Source organism: Carlito syrichta, unplaced genomic scaffold (assembly GCF_000164805.1).
Source record: "Carlito syrichta isolate Samal-C Ts95f unplaced genomic scaffold, Tarsius_syrichta-2.0.1 Scaffold302075, whole genome shotgun sequence".
In the NCBI taxonomy this organism is placed as follows: domain Eukaryota; kingdom Metazoa; phylum Chordata; class Mammalia; order Primates; family Tarsiidae; genus Carlito; species Carlito syrichta.
The window spans coordinates 13,456-33,856 of record NW_007246171.1 but is presented as its reverse complement, the minus strand read 5'-3'; the positions used below and the strand labels follow the sequence as shown (position 1 = coordinate 33,856).

The 20,401-nt window shown below is 53.3% G+C and overlaps 1 protein-coding gene across 1 annotated transcript in view; it reads right to left on the bottom strand.

Moving 5' to 3' along the window:
- ALK (ALK receptor tyrosine kinase) overlaps window positions 1-18,972 on the bottom strand; it is a 430,033-nt gene extending 411,061 nt beyond the window's left edge. The window contains exons 1-3 of the mRNA XM_008056000.1: window positions 18,927-18,972; window positions 18,480-18,599; window positions 170-334 (exon numbers count right to left, since the gene is read on the bottom strand). Of these exons, the coding sequence (XP_008054191.1) occupies window positions 170-334; window positions 18,480-18,599; window positions 18,927-18,972 (331 nt within the window). The remainder of the gene's footprint in view (window positions 1-169; window positions 335-18,479; window positions 18,600-18,926) is intronic.
- Window positions 18,973-20,401: the final 1,429 nt, after the last annotated feature.

Genomic DNA, 20,401 nt, shown 5'->3' with positions numbered 1-20,401 from the left:
CCCCCCTTCCACACGTGGCCCAAGACACCCCGGAGAACCACAGATATCGCAAGCAGGCTTTAAGGAAAACCGCAGGACTGGGGTGCAGGCGCCTCATCGTGTCAAACAGAGCTAGGCACTCCAGCCTGGCCCTGGCCCACCCCGGACATCACGGCCGCCTCTCCCGTACCTCTGGGCATCTCCTGAGAGCGCTCTGCCTCGGGCCCGTCCAGCAAGTCCATCTGGGAGGCCTCCTCCGAGGGCACGCGGCGCCAGGACCAGCTCTGGTTCCCAAGGTCGTGCAGGGGTGGCGAATATTCCAGCTCACAGGGGAAGTCGAAGCTGCACTCCAGACCTGCAATGGCAGCCAAGGGTCAGTGGAACCATCTGTTTCCCAAGCAACCTTCCAGCCACCACGCCTCCACGCTGGGAGTCTGGCCTTCCTCTCTCTACAACTTTCCCCAGCAGGGAGGCAGGTGTCAGCTCTGCAGGTGGCTAGGGTCGAGACCCGCCTGGGCAGGCGAGACCTCATCTCTACCATAAAATTAAAAAAAAAAAAATTAGCCGGGCGTGGTAGCGCGCACCTGTAGTTCCAGCTACTTGGAAGGCTGAGGCGGAAGGATCACCGGAGCCCAGCAGGTCGAGGCTGCGGTGGCTGGGAGCGGCCACTGCACTCCTGTCTGGGTGACCGAGTGAGACTCCAACTCAAAAAAAAAAGAAAGGGGGCCTGGGAGAATAAAGTGTGTCCATTCTGTAACCCACATGATGGGAGAGGTCCTCAGAGAAGCTGGGCAAAGGAGCTCACAGGCTGGATGGTGAGTAATGGGGCATCTCCCAACCTTCTCTGAGGTCACCTGGAGACACCAGGGGCTTGAGGGCAGGTGGGCAGAGCCACTCTGGGCCACCCCAGAGGGCTGAACCCAAGCAGCTCTGGCATTGACCAGTTGGATGACTCCAGGCCAGAACGTGAACCTCTCGGACTTGAATTTGCCCACCTGTGCCTTGGGAGTGATGGTTACCTCTCAAACGGAATGGGTGAATGAGCAGTGAGCCTAGCCCAGAGTCGGGGCTCAAGAAGACCCCCGTTAGGCTTCATCCGGCAACAGAGAGGGGAAAGGCCAGAGTCAAGCCAAGGCTTGCTCCTACGCCTGCTTGCCCGTCCTGAAATCTCCCTGTCCACCTCTCTCCAGAGAGGAGGACCCACCGGTGTGATGGTTAACAGATCTCTTTCTTCTCCCATGGGGAGGGGGCAGGGAGGTCCCTGGGTAGGGAGAGAGGAGGCCAAGCCCGGGGCATCTGTGACCTCTGTGAGGGCTTCTCAGGTGTCTCCTGTGTCCCAGCACTCCACGTTTGCCCCACTCTCCGGAAACACAGGCACTCCCCTACTTCCTCCCTCTTCATCCCCATGGCTGCTTCTCACTTCACCCCGCTCAGCCCGGAGACATAAGACAAGAGACCACGTGGTAGACACTGGATGGAGAACTTGGGGAACTCGGTTCGGGACCAGGCCTGGCCGCTGCTTCTCATTTGTGGACAGTTTCTTTATCCATAAAAGAAAGGGTTTACAGACTAGATGATTCCAGAAACAAGCACCTGGTAAACCTGTGTTCCTGTTCCAGCTCCACCCCTAATTTGCTGGTGACTTTGAATAAGTCACTTAACTGCTCTGGGCCTCAAGTTCCTCAAAGCTAAAGACAAGAGCGGATGTTTTCTGAAGTTCCTTCTTGATTTGGCTTTTTTAAGATTCCAAAGCCCTTGCTCTCAGAAGGGCTCTAATTTGAAAAGTCAATCTTTGCAGCAGTGTGCATGGGTGCTGAGTCCCACTTAGCATTTGTGCATTTTAACTGCTGCTTCTGGGACCACGACTGCCTCTATCTCCAAGGCAAGTCTGGGGATGGGAGTTTTAGGAGGCAGCAGGCAGATTCTTGAGCAGGTGTCGATCACTGGACTGTCTTTTATTGGGCGTTCACCACGGGCACTAGCCCTGCCCAGAGTCAAACCAAGCCATTCCCATCAACACCAGCCAAACGGTCTAAGTTTAGGGGAGAAGAACGAGACCCCCAATGACACGTCCCTTAAGTGCCCTTCTGCTTCTTGGCCTGTGGCCACTCCTGGCCCCCAGCTGTTTCTCAGAACCCACTGTTCTTCTGATCCTGAGGTTAATACCAGGTAGCTTCTCACTATTCAGACCATGTACCTTTCTAATGGCGAAATGGGCAGTCCCGTCTTGCTGGAGCTGCCTAGCCCTGCTGGCCACGTGTTTACAGCCTTGACGACTTCCACCTGCCTCTGGGGCCGGTGTCGAGGAATCGCAGGCTGCCTTCATTTTCAAGATGTGCTGGAAGGAAGGCACCTGGACTTCACAGCAGACCACAGGGGGAAACTGGGCCCATGTTTTGTGCCTTGCACCCACAAAGCGGCCCTATGAGGACAGGCGCAGCCACAAGAGGGTCACAAAGGGAGGGTCACAAAGGCTCATCCTCAAGGGCAGATGGTTACATCAGAAGAGGAGGAAGCCACCAGCCACCTCATCCCACAGTGACAACTGTTGATGCCTCTCCCCAAGCGTCCACATCAGTGAACATCCTCCATCTTGACTTTCTGCCCCAATTAGAGATGTCCTGTTTCTATTTATGACAGAGGCGTGGCATGCCCACCCAGACACTGCCCAACACACGAGTCCACTGTGTGCACATGACAACACACAGCAGGGTCACAGTCCAGCAACACCCAGTGCATCCAGCCCGGGGTCAAGGAATTCAGAGAGCCTGACAGTTGGCTGTGAATGGCCGAACCCCGGCAGCCAGACAGGCTCTGCAGACGCCCATCAGCAGGTGGGTTCCTTTTGAGGTTCTTGCTGTGGGGAGCCTGCTTTTAGCTGTCAGTGCTGCACTCTCTGGCCTTAATAGAAATGGCAGTAACACTACTGCTCGTGCTGGGTGAAACTGAAGTGGGCTTTGGACGTTCTGATTTAACTTCTCAGGGAACGCGGTGACTGACATGGCTCTTCTCTCCCTGCTGGCCTTGGTGCCTTGTGGGCAGTAGCACCCAGGACCCATCTCCCCTGAACAGCCAGCTGGAGTGTCAGGCTCCCCCAGGCCCTCCCGAGGCTCTTGATCTGGAGGCTTCTTGACTCTCCTTTCCTCTCCCTGTGGACTCAGTGCCTGTGAAGGGCCAGGAGAATCCACTCCATGAACCAGACTCTGGGGTGGAGTGCTCCAGTCGTGAGCAAGCCGTGTACCCAGGGCAGGATGGGACGACCTCACCAACCCCTCTGGCGTCTTCCTCTAGCCAATATTCACTCTGCAGAACAACACTGAGAAGCGATGATGTCTTCTCTCTACAGACGAGGACACGGGCTCAAAAAGCAGACTCCAAAGTTGCTGAGAATATCCAACCTTCTTCGTGCCCATTCCGACCTCCGCAGACTCCCTCCAAGTCCCTCGGGTCAAGGCCCTTGTGCCTCCCGCATTCTGATCCTGTTAACCTGAGACCTCCACCCAGTTTTCTAAATCATCTCTTGTCAGTTTCAAGACAAGGACCAGAAGCACACTCTATTTTGAAGACGTGCCCTCCAAGCCTACTCAGTTTCCAGATGACCATAGGGTGGCAGAGCCTTAAAAAATGGCCGCCCGGGCAGGTCAAGTGAGCCCTGGATGAGGTCTCTCAGCTGTGGTCCATCATGAGCTCTGGAAGGAAAGAGCACAGAGTGAAGAGTCTTAAGAGATGAAGCCAGGCCTGCTGATCCCGGGACATCCACCCTTCTCCAGTTTGTCCCTTAGGATGAGTGTTTCAGAAGTCAAGCCGGGGGTCTGACTTCCTTGTGCCCGGAGTACCGGGTGCTGCATTTACCACAGAGCCCTGACTCCTGCAGGGACGGGCTGTGTGAAGGCTGCTGTATTCACATCTGGCGGCACTTGCTGAGGACTTGCAGGGGTCCCATGCCAAGGCTGGGGACCTTACAGCATCCTTATGGGTATTCACAACTGACAACATTCACTGAGGACTCACTGATCGGACACCAACCCTGGGGACCTTATAGCATTATAGCATCATTACCCGTGTTCGCAACTGACCGCCCCCACTGAGGACTCATGGGGCCAGATGTCAACCCTGGGGACCTTATAGCATTGTTATGGGTATTCACAACTGGCAGCACTCATTGAGGGCTCACAGGGTCAGACGCCAACCCTGGGGACCTTACAGCACTGTCTTATTTAATCCCTGCGACATAGGCAGGACTCTTATCTCTACTTCACAGACAAAGCCACTGGAGCTCCAAGAGGTGAAATCACAGCAGCAGTCACTCGGATGCAAAGGGGCTGGGGGCCCTTTCTCAGACGTACTTCTTCCTGTGATCCCAAGCCTCGATTCTGGTCTCCCTTAACCAGGGGGTTGTGGGTGGCAAGGGCAGAAACAGTTCTTCCACATCACAGACATGTGGGGTCAAGACCCAAAGTGAGGCAGGAAGGGAACAGGGTCCACACAGGGACAGGCAGGGTGAGCTGAAGAGGAAAGGAGCCAGAGCATCTTAGCTGCCTGGGGCACCTGAAGAGAGGGCTGAATCAGAGGACACTTCGCCAAGACCCGAGTCTGAGTCCCAGTGGGTGCATGGGTCAGGAAGTCAAGGCTACATGTGCAGTAAGGCCGGGGTGTGAAGCTCCCTTCTGGGTTCCTGCTGTCTTCCAGACCACGTGCTGCATCTTGGGTCCCTTTGGGTCATGGGTTAGGAAACCAAGGGTGGGGTAGGCAGGGCTTCCAATGGCCATCGGGTGTGTCTGCTGTTCAGACAGTGCCAGGAGAACTCATCCCACCGGACACTTGGGCACAGGGTCTGTATCTGCAAACAGAATCATCAGCCTTACCACTCGTTAACAATCCAATAGGGTGACTGTGGCTCTGTCTTGGACTGCTTTCCTGCTACAAATGCTTTCCTGTCCCTAGTCATCCTGACTCATGTCTCCCTATGGGGATGCAGAGAGCCTGACGTCAGGCCTGACCATCCCACAAGTTGAATAGCAGGGACTGTGGTCCCCCCAGCCCCTCCAGCTTTCTTTGTGCTTGGTCGTCAAGTGACCTTAATGCCAGCATGGCTGCTTTGCAGGAACAGAGAACCAGACTGGAGATCTGCCTCTGATTCTGCCACCTGTCAACTGTGTCATGTGGGACAGTGTTTGCTCTCAAAGCCTCGGTCAACTCAGTGGTGAGACTGACTTCCCAGAGCCGAGAAAGGGCTCGAGGTGATATGGTGTGTGCTCAGACTGGAGAAGTGCACTGGCTGACCCAGAATCCACACAGCCTTGTGTGAGCACAGCTCCCGTCTGTCCTGAGAAGCGGGACCCACGGGGGTATTCCAACTGTCAGTCTGGAGCAGTGATGGCAGATGACCATGGTAAGGCTGGTGTCACCTCTAGGTGATATTTAGAGTCAGAGGTTATCAGAACATGGAGCGACATTTGAGGCGACCATTTCTCCCATTGGGCGGGTGACAACACCAAGACCCAGGCAGGGGGGAACGACTGGCCCAGGGCCTTGCCACTGTCAGAATCCCTACCCAGCGTGGAGGGCACGATTCCTGGCCATGCGGGCCTGTGCAAATGCCGCCTCTCCAGGGAGCAGCAGACAGGACTGGCCCAAGGCACTGAAACACCAATGCAAGTCTCCAGCCTGACTGGCACTGCCATGGCTGGTCTGCTTCATGGCGTATACAGATGCCGATGTGCTCCCGATAGCCCGACATGTGCATCGACAGAGGACCATCAGAGGTGTCAGGAGCATGGGACCACCCTCTTACAACCTGCCCTGGAGGCATCCACGTGTGAAGCCACAGGCCATGAGACAGAGCCCCAGAACCTGGCATTCTTAGACACTGTCAGTCCTCAGGGGAGCACCCCCAGCGGCCCCCACCCAGAGGCACAAGCCGGGGTCTTTCCCCAGGGATGCATCAAAACCTCACAGTGTAGACCTTCCAGTCCTGAGGGACCCGGGAGACTTCTGAGATGAAAACACTGAGGCGGGGGCATGACAGGGTCCCCAGAGGAGGCACAGCGGGGGTGTGGCATTGGCACTAACATCCTGTTCCAGATCCTGTGACTCATTCAATTAGTCAAAGCCATGGGTAACAAACAAGCAAAGCAACACCTTAAAACATCAGAAACAGACTCAGAAATCCAGACTGGTTTTTTTCTGGAATAAGCTGGAAAACACTATGGGGCTGTAACTCAAATACCTCCTGAGGGTCCGAGGGCCGCTCACCTCCAGGAGGGCTCTAGACCCTCCCTCCCAGGTGCTCTTCTGATAGCAACTGCCTGTGATGGCTGCCAGAAGTTCCCTGTGGGCGCAGGGCTGTCCACAGGCCAAAGCCCCAGAGAGGACAAGGCGGGAAGCACTGGACCGGAAGCTGAGGGGAAGCTCACTCAGGGACTCTTGGGGCACCTCCTTGCCCAGGTCCATCAGCCTCATGCTTGGAGCCACCAGAGCCCTGGTTTCATCCTGTATGAACCAGGGAGGGTTGGAATACTAATGAGGCTGGTAAAAATATACAAAATAAAATTTTAGGCCGGCTCGGTGGCTCAGCCTGTTATCCCAGCACTTTGGGAGCCCGAAATGAGTGAATTGCCTGAGCCTGTGGTTTCGAGACCTGCCCAGGCAACTTGGTGAGGCCTCGTCTCTACAATAAACCAAAAAAAAAAATTAGCCGAGCATGGTAGCGCACCTGTAGTTCCAGTTACTTGGAAGGCTGAGGCGGAAGGATCACTGGAGCCCAGCAGGTTGACGCTGAGGTGGCCATGAGTATGCCATGGCACTCCAGCCTGGGTGACAGAGGGAGACTCCAACTCAAAAAAAATTTTTTTTAAATAAAAATAATAACACCTGCTGTTACAGTCAAATAGGCAATGAATACAGTCGTGTTTTCTTAGCTGAGAGGCCGTGGACGGGCACTTTCCCTGCCAGACCCAGGTGGACCACCGTGTCTCCCTGTGCCTTGGGATCAGCACCAGGAATAAGCTGAGTACGAAAGGGGCTGATCTGACCTTGGAGGACTCGGGAGATGCAGACTAGAACAGAGCTCCTTACCCCGATATATAGCAACACCGGGACCTGGTGGGGGCACCAGGGTGTCGGGGGGCAGTGCAGGGGGTCTCTGAAAGCCCAGGTCTAACATGGGCTCCGCCTCCCCAGGTTGGAAGATTGGCTGGGCTGCAGCTCGCTGCCTGTCTCAGAGCAAACTATTTCATCTCCCCTTGCCTCTGTTATTTCATCTGTAAGATGGGGATTGAAGCAGGGACCACCAAGGAGGGGGTGTGCCGTCATATAGTCAAGCACTCGACCTGGGAACTTGCGCTTTGTTTGTCCTTATGTAGTGAAGGCCACCATCATGGCTGCTCTTCAGGTGGCTTCAGAGGAGACACAGGGCATATGTGACCAGCTCCAAAGGCAGAAAGCTTTGGGTGGGGAGAAAAGGGAGGCACGCTCTCGCTCAGTCCTTCCCTGGTGGTGGCTGACCATCCTCTCTTTGAAAGACCTCAAAAGAGACGGCCTCATTCTGGCCTAGTTCTGGCCTGGTTCTGGCCCAGGCTCTGCCATCATGCACGTCATTTCACCTTCCCAGACAGCAGTGTCCTCTTCGGGAAGAAAAGTAGCAGGATACTGCGATCTCAGGTCTCTCCTGTCCCCACCATGCCAAGATGCATTGCCCTTTGGGGAAGCCAGAGGGGGCTGGCTAACTGAACGGCAGCCAGCTGGCCACAGGAGCCCAGGAGTCCCACTTCCAGTCCAGGCTGGGTGACGAGGGATCGCCCCTCATGATGGAGCTCTAAAGGAGTGCTCAGCCCACCAGGCACCACCGGTGTCAGTCCACCAGCTGCTGCCCACCATTGGTCACACTCTTTGTAACACTAAGTACTGAGTCTGGCCCCTGCCCACGACCACCATCCGTTTGTCGTGGGGCCCCAGAATTTGAAATCCTGCCCGTCCTTCCCACCAGCCTGCTCCTGGGACACGTCTGGGATCCACTCAGTCAATTCAAGACATCTGTTTAGTTCACTTATAATCAAGCTGCAGCAAAGAAGGGCCACGTCTCCTCCAATCAATCAATTACCCAAACACAGCCTCGGAGGCAGCGTGTGCACATGCCCGCGTGCTGCGCAGGGGATGACTCGGGAAAGCTTAGTTCTTATTCCTCTTATCTGTGGCCACTGCCATGTTACAGACAGGAAAACAGGACTCTGCTCTTCATCCCACAGCAGAGATTTGAAAATCATTAAAATCGCAGGTATTCCAAAGGTAACCAGTCCAGCCTCTTCATTTCACAGGTGGGAAAACTTCAGGGCCTAGAGAAGCAGGAGCGGTGACCAGAACCTAGATCGGTCTTCCATTCTGGGGTGGGTGGGGCCATTTTCAGGACACATTCACACAGAGTGTGTGTATGTGTGTAGATGTGTGTGTGTTGGGGAAGGGGTCTCTAACTGAAGCAGGTTCCAGAAGATCTGGTGAAAGCCCTAGAGTTTGTACCATTGTTCAATACGCCATTCGTCTAAATAAGATTGTTCCTAAAACCAGAAGATTGGAGGCAAGCTCTAAGCAACGTGGCCTTCAGAAAAGAGGAGGAGCCTGATGGTCAGAGGAGACCTCAGAGTATCCAACTGGCCCTCCGCACTTCCTCTCCTGTCCCTACTGGGTGCTGGAGGTGAATGCAGGGATCTATTCCTCCCTGTTCTCAGACACAGGCAGTAATCAGGCTGCCCAAGTATGGATGTTGTGCCCTTCAGGGACTCCCAGTCCAGTGGAAGACAAACTTGCCCACACCCAACTCCCAGAGCAAGCAGACCCCCAGGAGGCCAGGAGGACACAGAACAAGGAGGTTGTTTTGGCCTGGGAGGACCAGAGGCTCAAAGAGGAGGCAATTTGACAGAGGGTGAGGGTTAGTTGGAAAGTTCGCTGGGACCAAAGGAGGGAAAAGGTTATTCTGGGCAGGTGAGGAATGGATAGTCCTTAGCTGAGCACAGTCGGGCGAGACTTGAGTCTGCACTGCATGGATTAAGAACCAGCTTGGGTAGCAGCATGGTGGCAGGCGAAACACTTTCAGGCTCCAGAGGGCAGAACTAGGGACACAAAGAGTTTTAAGCAACAGCCTCTGGCAAATGGAGCTACTCCACCAAACCCCGGGCAGCTGGCTTCTCACTGTGCTTCCACATCCTCAGATCTGTCCTCCTCATTCTCACAATGTTGCTGTTGGTGAGCAATCATGACCATTCCCATTTGCAAGATGGCAGACAGAACCGGGGAGATGGGCAGTGGTCAACGGTGCTAAAACTCACCGGAATCAGAGCTGGGACTTCATCTTGTCTCCCAGATTCCGAGATTCATTTTCCCCCACCATCCTGAGCTTTGCCTGTGGTCCCCATGGCCCCCAGAATCTTGGTTTTAAGGTGCTCTCTAGGTGGCTGAGGCAATGAGGTTGAGCTTGGCCATGGTCCATCCACACCAGGAGGCCATCACCCCACATGGCACCAGTACCTGGGACAGGGCAAATCTGCTGGGCTGATGAAGACCATAGGTGTTCAAGTGATGATACAGGACTGACATGGGGGAAAGATTTGGTGAGCCCAGTGGTTGAGAAAGAAATGTGTCCTCATCCGAGCCTCTACTGCAGAGGGGCTTGTGGGGGCTCTGCTGAGCTGTGACTGGGGATGGAGTCCCCACATGGCTACTAGTCCTGAGGGTTCGTGAACTTCTCTGGGCCTTGGTTTCTTTATCCTACGTCCCGCGGCCCTTTGACCAAGCAATGCAGACCCTGACAGCGAGATTTCGGTGAGTTTCTCACAAGCCAAGTTGTCCTAGTCATCTGCCCAAAGGGGCTGTGGAAGACCCTGTTTATCTGTGATCTCTCCCAACACAGAGGCGGCTCTAGACACGACATGTCATTTTAAGAGGAGTCTCCCTCCTTCTTCTCACTCTTGATCCGTCTCTTTCCTGCATGTGTTATAAACCTGTGTCTTTCTGGGTTGGTTAGGGATGGTCTGTTTAGGGAGAGTCAGGGGTGGTCAGTGGAAAGTATCTCAGATATCCCAACACTGCCAAAATATCCGCTCCCAGCATGCTCGTGTCTGCTGAATATGCTCTTTCAGTTAAGAGAAAGGATAAGCTGCCTAAAGAAGTTAAAATCACTTCTTCTAAACCTCAGCCAAAGTCAGTCCAGCCCAGGAATGTTCTCCCCTTCAGCACGTTTCTCTCCTGAAGCTGATTAATGTGACGTCAGAAACCAGAGGACTGGCAGGAACCAAAGGGTTGCCTTTACCAAAACAGAGAGCCTCGGGACTGGAGAGCTCCAGGCTGGAACTTGGGGTCCTGAGTTTGTTCCTCATGGGTCAGTCCCTGGACTGTTCAGGAAATGTTGCAGCTTCCTCTAGTGAGAACACGACTGAGCAACACACACTGGGGTGTCTTAAGTATTGGGGAGCAAGAGGAAGCAAGTTGTGAGCTCCTGACCTCCACACGCTCACCGCCCAGGAGGAGTGGAGATGCAGGACACAAAACACGGAGACACACAGAAAAGTGAGACAGCGGAGGTGTGGAGGACTGGAGACGCCTATGTGAACGTCCTCTCTGAGAAAGTGGGAGAGCGAGGCCTACAACCACCCAGGCTAGTTCTGGTTTGGGGCCATGAGGTAGTCACCAGCTGCAGGGTGTGAATGCTCGCTATCTGCTACCCAAAAAGAAGCTCCCCTGAGTTCGATGGGCATGCCATGTCTTTGCTAAATGGAGCAGACCTTCCTGCTGGGTATGGAAGATTCCTCAGACCCTGAGAGAGACCCTCTCTCCACAGGCCTGATTGGAGCTTTGGGGGTACCACACACACATGCAACATGATCCTACAAGTATTTCAGCACCTTCCAGAGGGATGTTTGGGCCCCTCTTAGACATGTGACAAAAGTGAACTAAGCTAGAATCTCTAGGAGAGGCAGGGATGAAGAGCTTGTCAAACTGTAGATACTCTTTGGATGAGGGACTGTGGTGGATGATAGATAGAAGATAAAGAAATGGATAGACAGAAGATAGAAGATAGAAGAAAGATGACAGATAAATAGAAGATATAGATGGATAGATAGATAATAGAGAGGATTGATAGATGATAACTAGATTAATGATAGATGACAGACAATGACAGATACATGATAGATAGATGATAGATAAGCAGAGAGGATGAGTAGATGATAGATAGATACATGATAGACAATGATAGATACATTATAGACAGATGATAGAGAGATATAGATGATAGAAAGATAGTTGATAGATGATAGATATGATAAAAAGATGATAGTCAGATAGTAGATTAGATAGATAGATGATAGATAGACATGATAGATTAGATAGATGAGATTAGATAGAGAGATGATAGAAAGAAGATAAAAGTGACCGTGAACACCTTCTCTGCCTTCTAGTTGGGTGAATTAACCTCGCACACAATTGCTTTACCAAATGATCTAGTTTACACTTGGACCATCAAGGGGATAAAAAGACAAACTAGGAAAGTGGTTTGGTTAAAAGGAAGCAGCAGGGAAGGCCCAGGTTTCCTGAGGATGGTCACTGTCCAATGGGATTCTTGCAGAATCTGGATGCTAAGAAAATAACTATTCCCAATGCATGAGAATCTTCTCAGTTCTACCAGGTGGTCTTGAAACATCCAAGGAGCAAGAGGCACCAGGGCAGCCCAGGTTCTCAGGAGAGGCCCCGTGTAGGGCAAGGGCTCGGCGAGTCCTTGCAGGATGGGGCAGGGGTTTCAGGAGACAGCTTCGAGGGAAGGAACCAACTTCGCGGGAACACATGGAACAGGGGAAGAAGGAGGAGCGGGAGCCACAAAGGCGTTTGGCAGGGTGAAGACAGGTCTCCTCGCGGTCCTCGCGCCACATCACCTGGATAGCGTCGACACGGATGAGGAGTCCATCCTCTGAAAGTCCTTCCCACCCACACATCTGGGTGACACCACCTTCTGCTTCTCCGCTCACTCCTGCTGCTCCATCCCTACCTGTCTTCCATGCTCTCTTCCCCAGTTTAGCTCTTAACGCAACGTCTAGGTCTCCAGCCTCCAGTCACCAGTGTCCAGCTCAGACTCGTTGATTCCACATCCAGTTCTCAAAGCCAAGACGTGGGTCCGCACCCCCCACCAGCCCTCTTCGCCGGGAAGGAGTGAGGATTCCAAATACAACTGGCTTGTCCAACATGGGTCTCACCACCCTCTGTCCTCCCTCAAGAACTAGATGTCTTGGTCACCACCTCTCCCTGCTGAATGTTTCTCTTCTCCATTTCAGTCAGCATGCCTCCATCTGCTCAAGTACTCAAGCCCAGCCATCCCCTGGCATCCCAAATCCCTTCTAGATTGGCCCTTTCTTCTGCAACCCAGGCTTCACCGGGAGGATACCCAAGCCCTGAGCACATCTAGAATGCATGTGTCTTCAGCCTCATCTCTGTTGCCTCCTCCAGATGAAGCCCGTCATGGTGCTTCACCTGTTCCTGGACATTGCCTGTGCACGTGTCCCCTCTGTCCTGGAGACTCTTCTCATGGGTCTCAGTGTTCCCTGGAGTCCCCAATAAGCTGTCCCTGTCGCCAGAACAGCTCACTTCCCGAGTCCTCTGAAAAACGGCCCCCTCCTCTGCATCCCGGGCACTGTGGACATGCCTGTGACTGCCCCGTCCTAGAGCAGGTGTGCTGACCTCTGCCCCCAGAGCTCTCGAGGGAAGCAGATGTATCCCACATTTGCTATGTCCCATTGACGTGCCTAGAGCACTACCAGGCACACAGCTGGTGCTCAGTAGATGTCTATACCCATCTGCAGGTCAAGACAAACTAAGCAGGGAGAGGATGTGGAGGTGGGAGTGTAGAAGGGACTCTGTAGGGGTAAGTCAAGTTTGGAGCATGTCTTGGGGAGCTACCGGCCAGGGGTAAGCATTGAAACCAAGTCAGCAGGAGAAAGAGCGCAGGGAGGGAGGCCATGGCCACGGGAGCCCTTCCTGCTTCCTCTATCTCCTCCCTGTGTGTCTCTGTCTCTGCCTTCTCTGTCTCTCCCTTTTTATCTCTTTATCCATATCCTTTCTTCTCTGTCTGTGACAGCCATTCTAAACGATTGCTTTTGACTTGTTTTTCTCACCTTTGCATCTGTCAATCAAGTATTCCCTTGTTATCTTTTATTCTGACATTTTTTCTTTCTGCCTTTTCTTACTCGGCTTGCCACTGACGTAGAGACACATGGTCCTTGGGGTTTTTTTTTTTCTTTTTGAGTTGGAATCTCACACCATTGCCCAGGTTGGAGTGTAGTGGCATACTCATGGCCACTCCAGCTTCGACCTGTTGGACTCTAGCGATCCTTCTGCCTCAGCCTTCCAAGTAGCCGGAACTACGGGTGTGCACTACCACGTCCTGCTCATTTTTTATTTATTGTAGAGACAAGGTCTCGCCAAGTTGCCTGGGCAGGTCTTGAACCTGCGGGTTCAGACAATTCACTCATCTCGGCCTCCCAAAGGGCTGGGAATACAGGCTGAGCCACTGAGCCCAGCCGGTGAGATGCATGGTTCTTATTCACAGATGGGTTTCATGTGTCTTAGCTGTAAAGGCATATGACCAAGAAAAGTATGTTAAGCCTGTCTCCCCTCGAAACACCTAAGCCACCTGCTTTGTGCTGAATTTCCGTGGGTGGGGTGTGCTGGCTTCTACGGGTCAGGGGCCCTCCAGGTGACAGCTGGTCACTGAGCCTCGGACTTGTGTGACCGCCAGCACTACTATCCCCAGGAGACTCAATCTTTGGGGTGCATTCATGAAGAGGCCTTCTGCGCACTGTGCTGTGGGTGAAACCCAGAGGCACAAGCTGGGAAAGAACCTGATCCCTCAGCCAGTGGAGCAGGGCCAGCAGGAGGGCACAGAAGGACCTGGATGTGGGACAGAGGGGTGGGTCAGGGAGCCTCAATCCTGACGATGGCCCCCTGGAGAGATGGGAGCTGCCTTCCACCAGTGCCAGGCTTCAGGGCCGGGTACTGCCCAGGATGCCACATCAACTGTGTCATTTCAGAACTGGAATCACACTGACTTCCTGCCAGAGCCCCGAAGCAGACCCCACGCCGGGCCTGGGCTTTTGTGCTTCCCCGTTTTGATTGTGTGTTAGGGTAATTCTTTTTCTTTGAGAGAGAGATATTTAATTTACCTGTCTTTTCAATCACAGAAATTGATACATTAACAGGGTGTGGTGATAGTGGCGGCAGAGAAAGTAATTAAAAAGTCTAATTTTTCTTTCTGAAAGCAGTAGCCCCTAAATTGGATAGGTCTCCATGGACTGGAAGGCAGACAAAGTTGTAATAAACTCTTACTTAAAGTTCAATTGTGGATTTGTTGTGCTCAGATGTCAGGATGTTGGGAGGAACAGTTTCTTTTCCAAGAGTCAGCATCCTGGACTTTAGGGAGGTGGAGAGAGGGAGGCTTGTACCAGCTTCTCGGGTGGCTGGAACAAAGCCCCATGCCCCGAGTGGTTAAAGTACAGAACTTATCCCCCCACAGTGCTGGGGACTAAACACTGGAAATCACAGTATGGCAGGGCCCACCCTTGGAAGAACCTGCCCCCTGCTGTCCCCCTAGCTCCTGTGTCAACCGACCCCCTCTCCCATCCCTGGGGTCCTTGGCCTGGAGACAGAGTGCTCTGATCCCTGACTCGAAGGCCTCGTGATGTTTGTCCTATGTAGGTCAGTGTTTCTGATTTTTCTTCTCATTAGTATACCCCGGACTAAGGCCTGGTCTAATCCAGCACAGTAATTTTTATTTGATGACATCTACAGAGATCCCATTTCCAAATAAGGTCATAATAACAGGACTTCATCCTTTGGGAGACACAATTCAACTGATCACAGAGACCATAGTCCGGGGCAGGGAGGAGGGGATGAGAGAGAAGACGAGACCACCCAAAGTGCCCAGCGGCCTGCACCCATGATAGAGAGAGACAGGATTATCGGGAGGCATCAAGTCTTGGTCTCATAGCTGCCCGAGGGTTTAGATATCAGGTCCATCATCCATCAGGTCGTCCAGGAAGTGAGAATGCTTTCTAGAGAGGGAAGCTCATCTCTGAAATGACTTTGTGATGTGCTAGAAAAAGCACTCAACTTGGAGTTTGGCTTCCCTGTATTCTAACTGCCTACCTGCTCCATGCATTGACAGCACAACTCCTTTGACCCTCAGTTTGCATTTCTGTAAAAATGAAATATAAAATAATTCCATCTGGTGGAGTCTCATAACGCAAGTTAAATGAGAAAAACAGGCATGAAAGAGTCCTGCGAAGTATCGCGTGGTCTTTTTAAACAAATGGAAATCCTCTTTCTCCTCCTCGCATGGGGCAGAGCCCTTGGTCCTTCTGTTTAAAATATTGGTCTGCTTCTTTCCACACTCAGTGGGGAACGTGAGTCAAAGTTGGGAAAGAGCCATCTGTCCCTGCGGCTCTAAAACTCAAGGTGATCAAAACTCCTTTTTCAAGCCCCAGTGGCCGCCATCTCTCAGCATCTGGAGCTGCCTGACGGAACCAATTTTTATCCAGGGGAGGTAGTTAGAGCCTAATCCCCTAGCCAAGCCTATAAATAACTCTACAGGCATTAGAGCTGATGAGAAAAAGGAAAAAAGGGGGAGGGGTCTTTCTGTAGTGGTCCTTCTTGTTCACAGCCCTTGGGAGGAGTGTGCTGGCCGCTGTTTGCAGCCGATGAAATTAGTGGGCACTCGTCAGGCATTCAAGATCAAGCCAGAAAGGGCTGGAACCCAGTACCAAATGCCGCCAAAGAGAATATATTTTACACAACATAAAAGGCCCCAATGCAAATTAGAAGAAATATGGGGAGCCTTCAGGAAGGGAGGTCAACTTTTTCCTCAAGCAGATAATTACAGGCTGGGGGTGAGTAAATCTTTTCAGCCTCTCTCCACCGTCTCCTCTCATGAAACACTGGTGAGGGGATGGCTGGCCCAGAGGGGCCGGCCTCCGTTCATCGTGACACCCGTGATCGACTGGGGCCTCTCCCCTCCCTTCCTCCACCTGTTCCCCCCCCTCCCCTGGGACGCAGGTGACAACGTCGACCCAGCGTGGAGTTCCACTGCAGAGTTGCTGGGACTCAGTGACTTCTCCCTGTCTGAAGGACTGTCCCTTTAGGCAGCAATTTTCCAGTCAAATTTCTCTGCCCAAGTTGGAGGCCTTAAAATTAATGAAGTTGTTAACATTTCCTAAAATGTCTTTCACGGCAGTTGGAAGACCTGGATTTATCACCTGCCAGCCTGCTGGTCTCGTTGGTTCTCGGGCCTGTGGGCTCAGCCACCGCAGCCACCATGACGGGACCAGGCTCTTAGCCCGAACTCTGCCTTCACTTTGCTCTGGATGGGTCTGGACGGAGTCCCTAGAGTCCGTGCCCCAGGGCCACCCACAGGCCTCTCTTGGTGGCCGTGGCCTGGCTGCCTGCAGAATTCCTCCTCTGGCCTGGGAGCGGGAGAGGGAAGGGCCAGGTCCGGCTCGTCTCATCACCGGCATCACCCCAGTATCTGGTGCGGGCCAGGCACACAGAGAAGGTGGTGGGGGTGATGGGGTCTTCTTCAGTCTCAGATGAATTAAACACGGCAGGAAGAAGAAAGGCCTCTGAAACCACCACCGTGCCAGCCAAGGAGCCACCAGTCAAGGCCGGCTCCTCCTTCTATGAACTCACAGCAAAGATGATGCTGACTCAGACACCCTCTCAGCTCTTGGGCAACAACTGTCCTACGGCTTGCGTCCTGTCCTCCGCCAAGAAGGGAAATCAAGGGCTTCTACGCAGTGAGGAGAGTCTGAAAGTGACCTTGGAAACCATCCGGATGGACTCCTTTGCCCCAAGGCAGCACGCCATTCGCAATGAGGAGGAGAAGGAGACAGCGGCGGGGGCAGAGTGCACCAGACAGCAGCTCAGGAAAGCCCCACAGCTCTCTCCTGCCCACCTGCCCCCGGGAACAAACGTGCTGCCCCTGGGTGGATAGGAGGCAGATTTGCCTTGTTTGGACAATCTCTGTTTTATAAAAATCGTCCTCTTGTAGGCACACTGAAGGACGTTGGGAGCAAACTTAGCTCTTTTGCCAATCAGGCTGCAAAGCATGAACAGCACAGAGGACCAGGGTTCCGTCATGTAGACACTCACCCTTCTCAAAAGATGTTACTCGTCATCCCACATCAACGAAATCAGGAAGTCATTCCTATCAGGAATCTCCTGGCCACTGAGCTCTCCCTCCCATCAGGGACATTAGGATGGGCAGGAAACTCCCAGCACAGAAGGCCATCTAAACTGCCCGAGGGTCTTGGATGGATTTATTTTTTAACTTTGAAATGAGAGGTGTGGCTAATCTAGGGCATTGTGGGTGGGAGGCAGAGGCTGTGTGCTAGGGGCTTTTACTTGGTGAGTGGAAGTGTCTGAAAGGCGTATTTTAAATAGCTCAGGGCCAAGGCAGAGACTGAATGGCGGGAATAGGGAACTGTGTCCAGGAGGGAACGGAGAACTCAGCTTGGCGTCCAGTGCAGGAACACCTCACTGACCCAAGCCTGGCAAGAGCTTCGTCTCTGGGGCCATTTCACACCCAGTCATCAACCATGAGTCCAGGAGAGTCTCCCCTATGGTGGGATAAGGTGGGGGAGCATGGCTGAGCGCCTGCGCTCACAAGGTTTAACCGAGGGAGTCAAGAGACAAGAAAACATCCCCCTGGAAACGCATCGGCTCGCCTCCAAACCTCTTCCCGTCATGGGGCCCCAACTGCTGTGAGCTGTCAGAATGAGCACTGGGTTGAGAAGTCTCACACCACATAAAGGTGGCCTCAGCAGGGTTGCCAGGATGGCCTGCCAGGCCAAGGGGTGGCCTCAGGAGGAAGGCGGACAAAGGGAGGGATCCTGGCTGTGTGGCTGGGGAAGCCACTGTGTGCTCTGTTCAGGTTCTGATTCTACATCTGTGAAATGAGAATTGGGCCCATTCACCTGACCTGCAAGGCTGCCGCAGGGTCAGATGAACTGACATCACCCCCCAAGAACCTGTCTAGGAAACTTTAAGGGATGACCCCAGTGGAAGAAGTCCTAGAAGCCCCATGACCCTTGTGGTCACAGTCCCTCTGGAGAGATCACAGTTGCCAGCAGGACTGTGGGTTGGAGCCCTCTATCCAGGAAGCCAGGGACAAACTGCAGATAAGCATTGTGTCTATTGACGGCAGAGAATCTGGTGGGAAGACCATACCTCATGAAGGGTGAGAGAAGGGACATGAGACCACAAAGCCCTTGGCTGCCACTGGGATCAGAATGCAGCTGGACTGGCCCGGCTGGACGGGTCTGGTGGGTGGGTGTCACTGGGAGATGGGGAGGAGTCACAAAAGGCTTCTTTTGCATACAGGGGGCTATGTAAATCCCAAAGTGAAACTCACAGATTCCTTAATTATGAGACAGTGATGGCGCACCACAGGTAACTGTCAAAAATATACCTACCGTATCGGCTGCGATGGGACAGGAAGGGGAAAGAGTCTTTCATGATCCAGGTCAGATTCCAGGTAAAGTGATCAGGAGGAGGTGAAGGCGTGTCTGTGGGTGCCTCCGAGGGACTATGACCTGGACAGAAAAACAGAGAAAGAGAACACTGATCCGGGCGCTCAGGGTGTGTCTTTGAACACCACTCAACCACAGTCACAGAGGAAAGTGCACGGAGGAGCCTTCATGAAAACCACTGGGAAGAGGAGGAAATAGGATGGAGCCCCCAGGGGACCCAGGGGACCTTGGATCTTGATACACGTTTTCCACCAAGGGCTGCCAGAGCTAAGAAGTCTGAGTGTTGCCACCCAGGCCGTGCTGAGGATGCTGGGAGATGAGTCGACAGCCAGGTCATGGCTTGGTCTCCAGCTCTGCCCACAGTATGTTCTGCCTTGCAAGAACCCGCACCGTGTTGCGAGAACGCCGAATCATCCGGCCCGGATAATGCCTCCATTTCTACGGAAGTTCAGACCGGCAGCCCTGCCTCCTGTTGTCTGCCTGGGTTATCGCCTTGTCAGTGAGAGGTCTGGACCTGCGCTCAGGAATCAAGAGTTCTTAACAAGAGTGTTCTTTCCAAGGTGGGGGAAGCTAGGGATCATGTTTTCCCATAGCCAAGAGGCCGGAGCCTGGAAGATTAGTGTTTATGATTGACAGGAGGGAAAGAGACTTGAAAGAAAAACCAGGGACAGCGAGATTCCAAGCAGCCCCACCATGGGCTTCATGTGGGAAGAGTTGCTACAGTGTATCCACGAGTGGAATATGCTCAGATGTTGGAATGTTGGGAGGAATTGTTTCTTTTCCAGGAGTCAGTATCCTGGACTTTAGGGAGGTGGAGAGAGGGAGGCTTTGGAACCAGCTTCTTCAGTGCCCAGAACAAAGCCCCTCGCCCCGGGTAGCTAAAGTATAGAATTTATCCTCTCACAGGCTGCAGGCAGGTACACAGTGCTTCCTGAAAACCCCGCGCAGTCCCAACTGGCTGACACTTGATGGCGGGCAGAGCTTTTGAGTTAAAGGATGGATCTGAGAATAAGCGCTGTCTCGTGAATGGGTACATAGGACAGAAGCAGGCAGGAGAGGGGCAGGCACAAGACTGGACCCTTCCCCACAGCATGCCCCGTGGCAGTGACCGTGGCGTTCTAGATTGGAGTGACCATCTCCATTGACGACAGCTGAGACTCAGAGGGCAGGCAGTGGCACGGGGCACCGAGCCCTCCTTGCCTTGCGCTCACAGGCTGTGTTCGTCCGTGCGTGGGCTGACCTGCTCCCCAGGGTCACTGTCAATCCACTTGGAATGGCCTGCTGAAGAGGAAGAGGAGGAAGAGAGAGCAAGGAGGAAGCAAGGCAACGGGCGTGGGGAAGCACCTTCCCAGCCCGAGTGCCCTGCAGTGTCTCCAGCATCACGCCCTGGACTGGCTCCTGCCACCCCTGGTCTCCTGCTTTCAAACTCCTTTTAGGGCTAGCCTCACCTCATGCATTGGAAGGAAAACCCTGGCCTGGGCACCCACGGCAACCTTCTGCTTCCAGACCCCACCACTGTTTTACTGTGGGTGTTGCCCTTGGGTAACGATGACCCCAGGACCTTGTGTCCTGCAACGGGAACAGGGTGGACATGCTACAGTCTCCATGCTCAAAAAAATCCTCATTTCTGCTCCTCTAGTTCCCAGTTGGAAGTATTGGCTCCTGGGTGTCTAGAAAGAGTTTTTGATTTTCCTCCCACATCCAGTCTAACAGAGATCAGAACTGGACCAATGGGTGCTGGAGGACACACGTTTCTGCAACCCTTCTACCCAGTGGCTCAGAGGAGACACACCAAGGTTCCCGGAGCCTGCTGGGGGCTGCAGAGAGAAAAGTCTCCTTTCCCGGCACGTCACTTCTGTGTTATG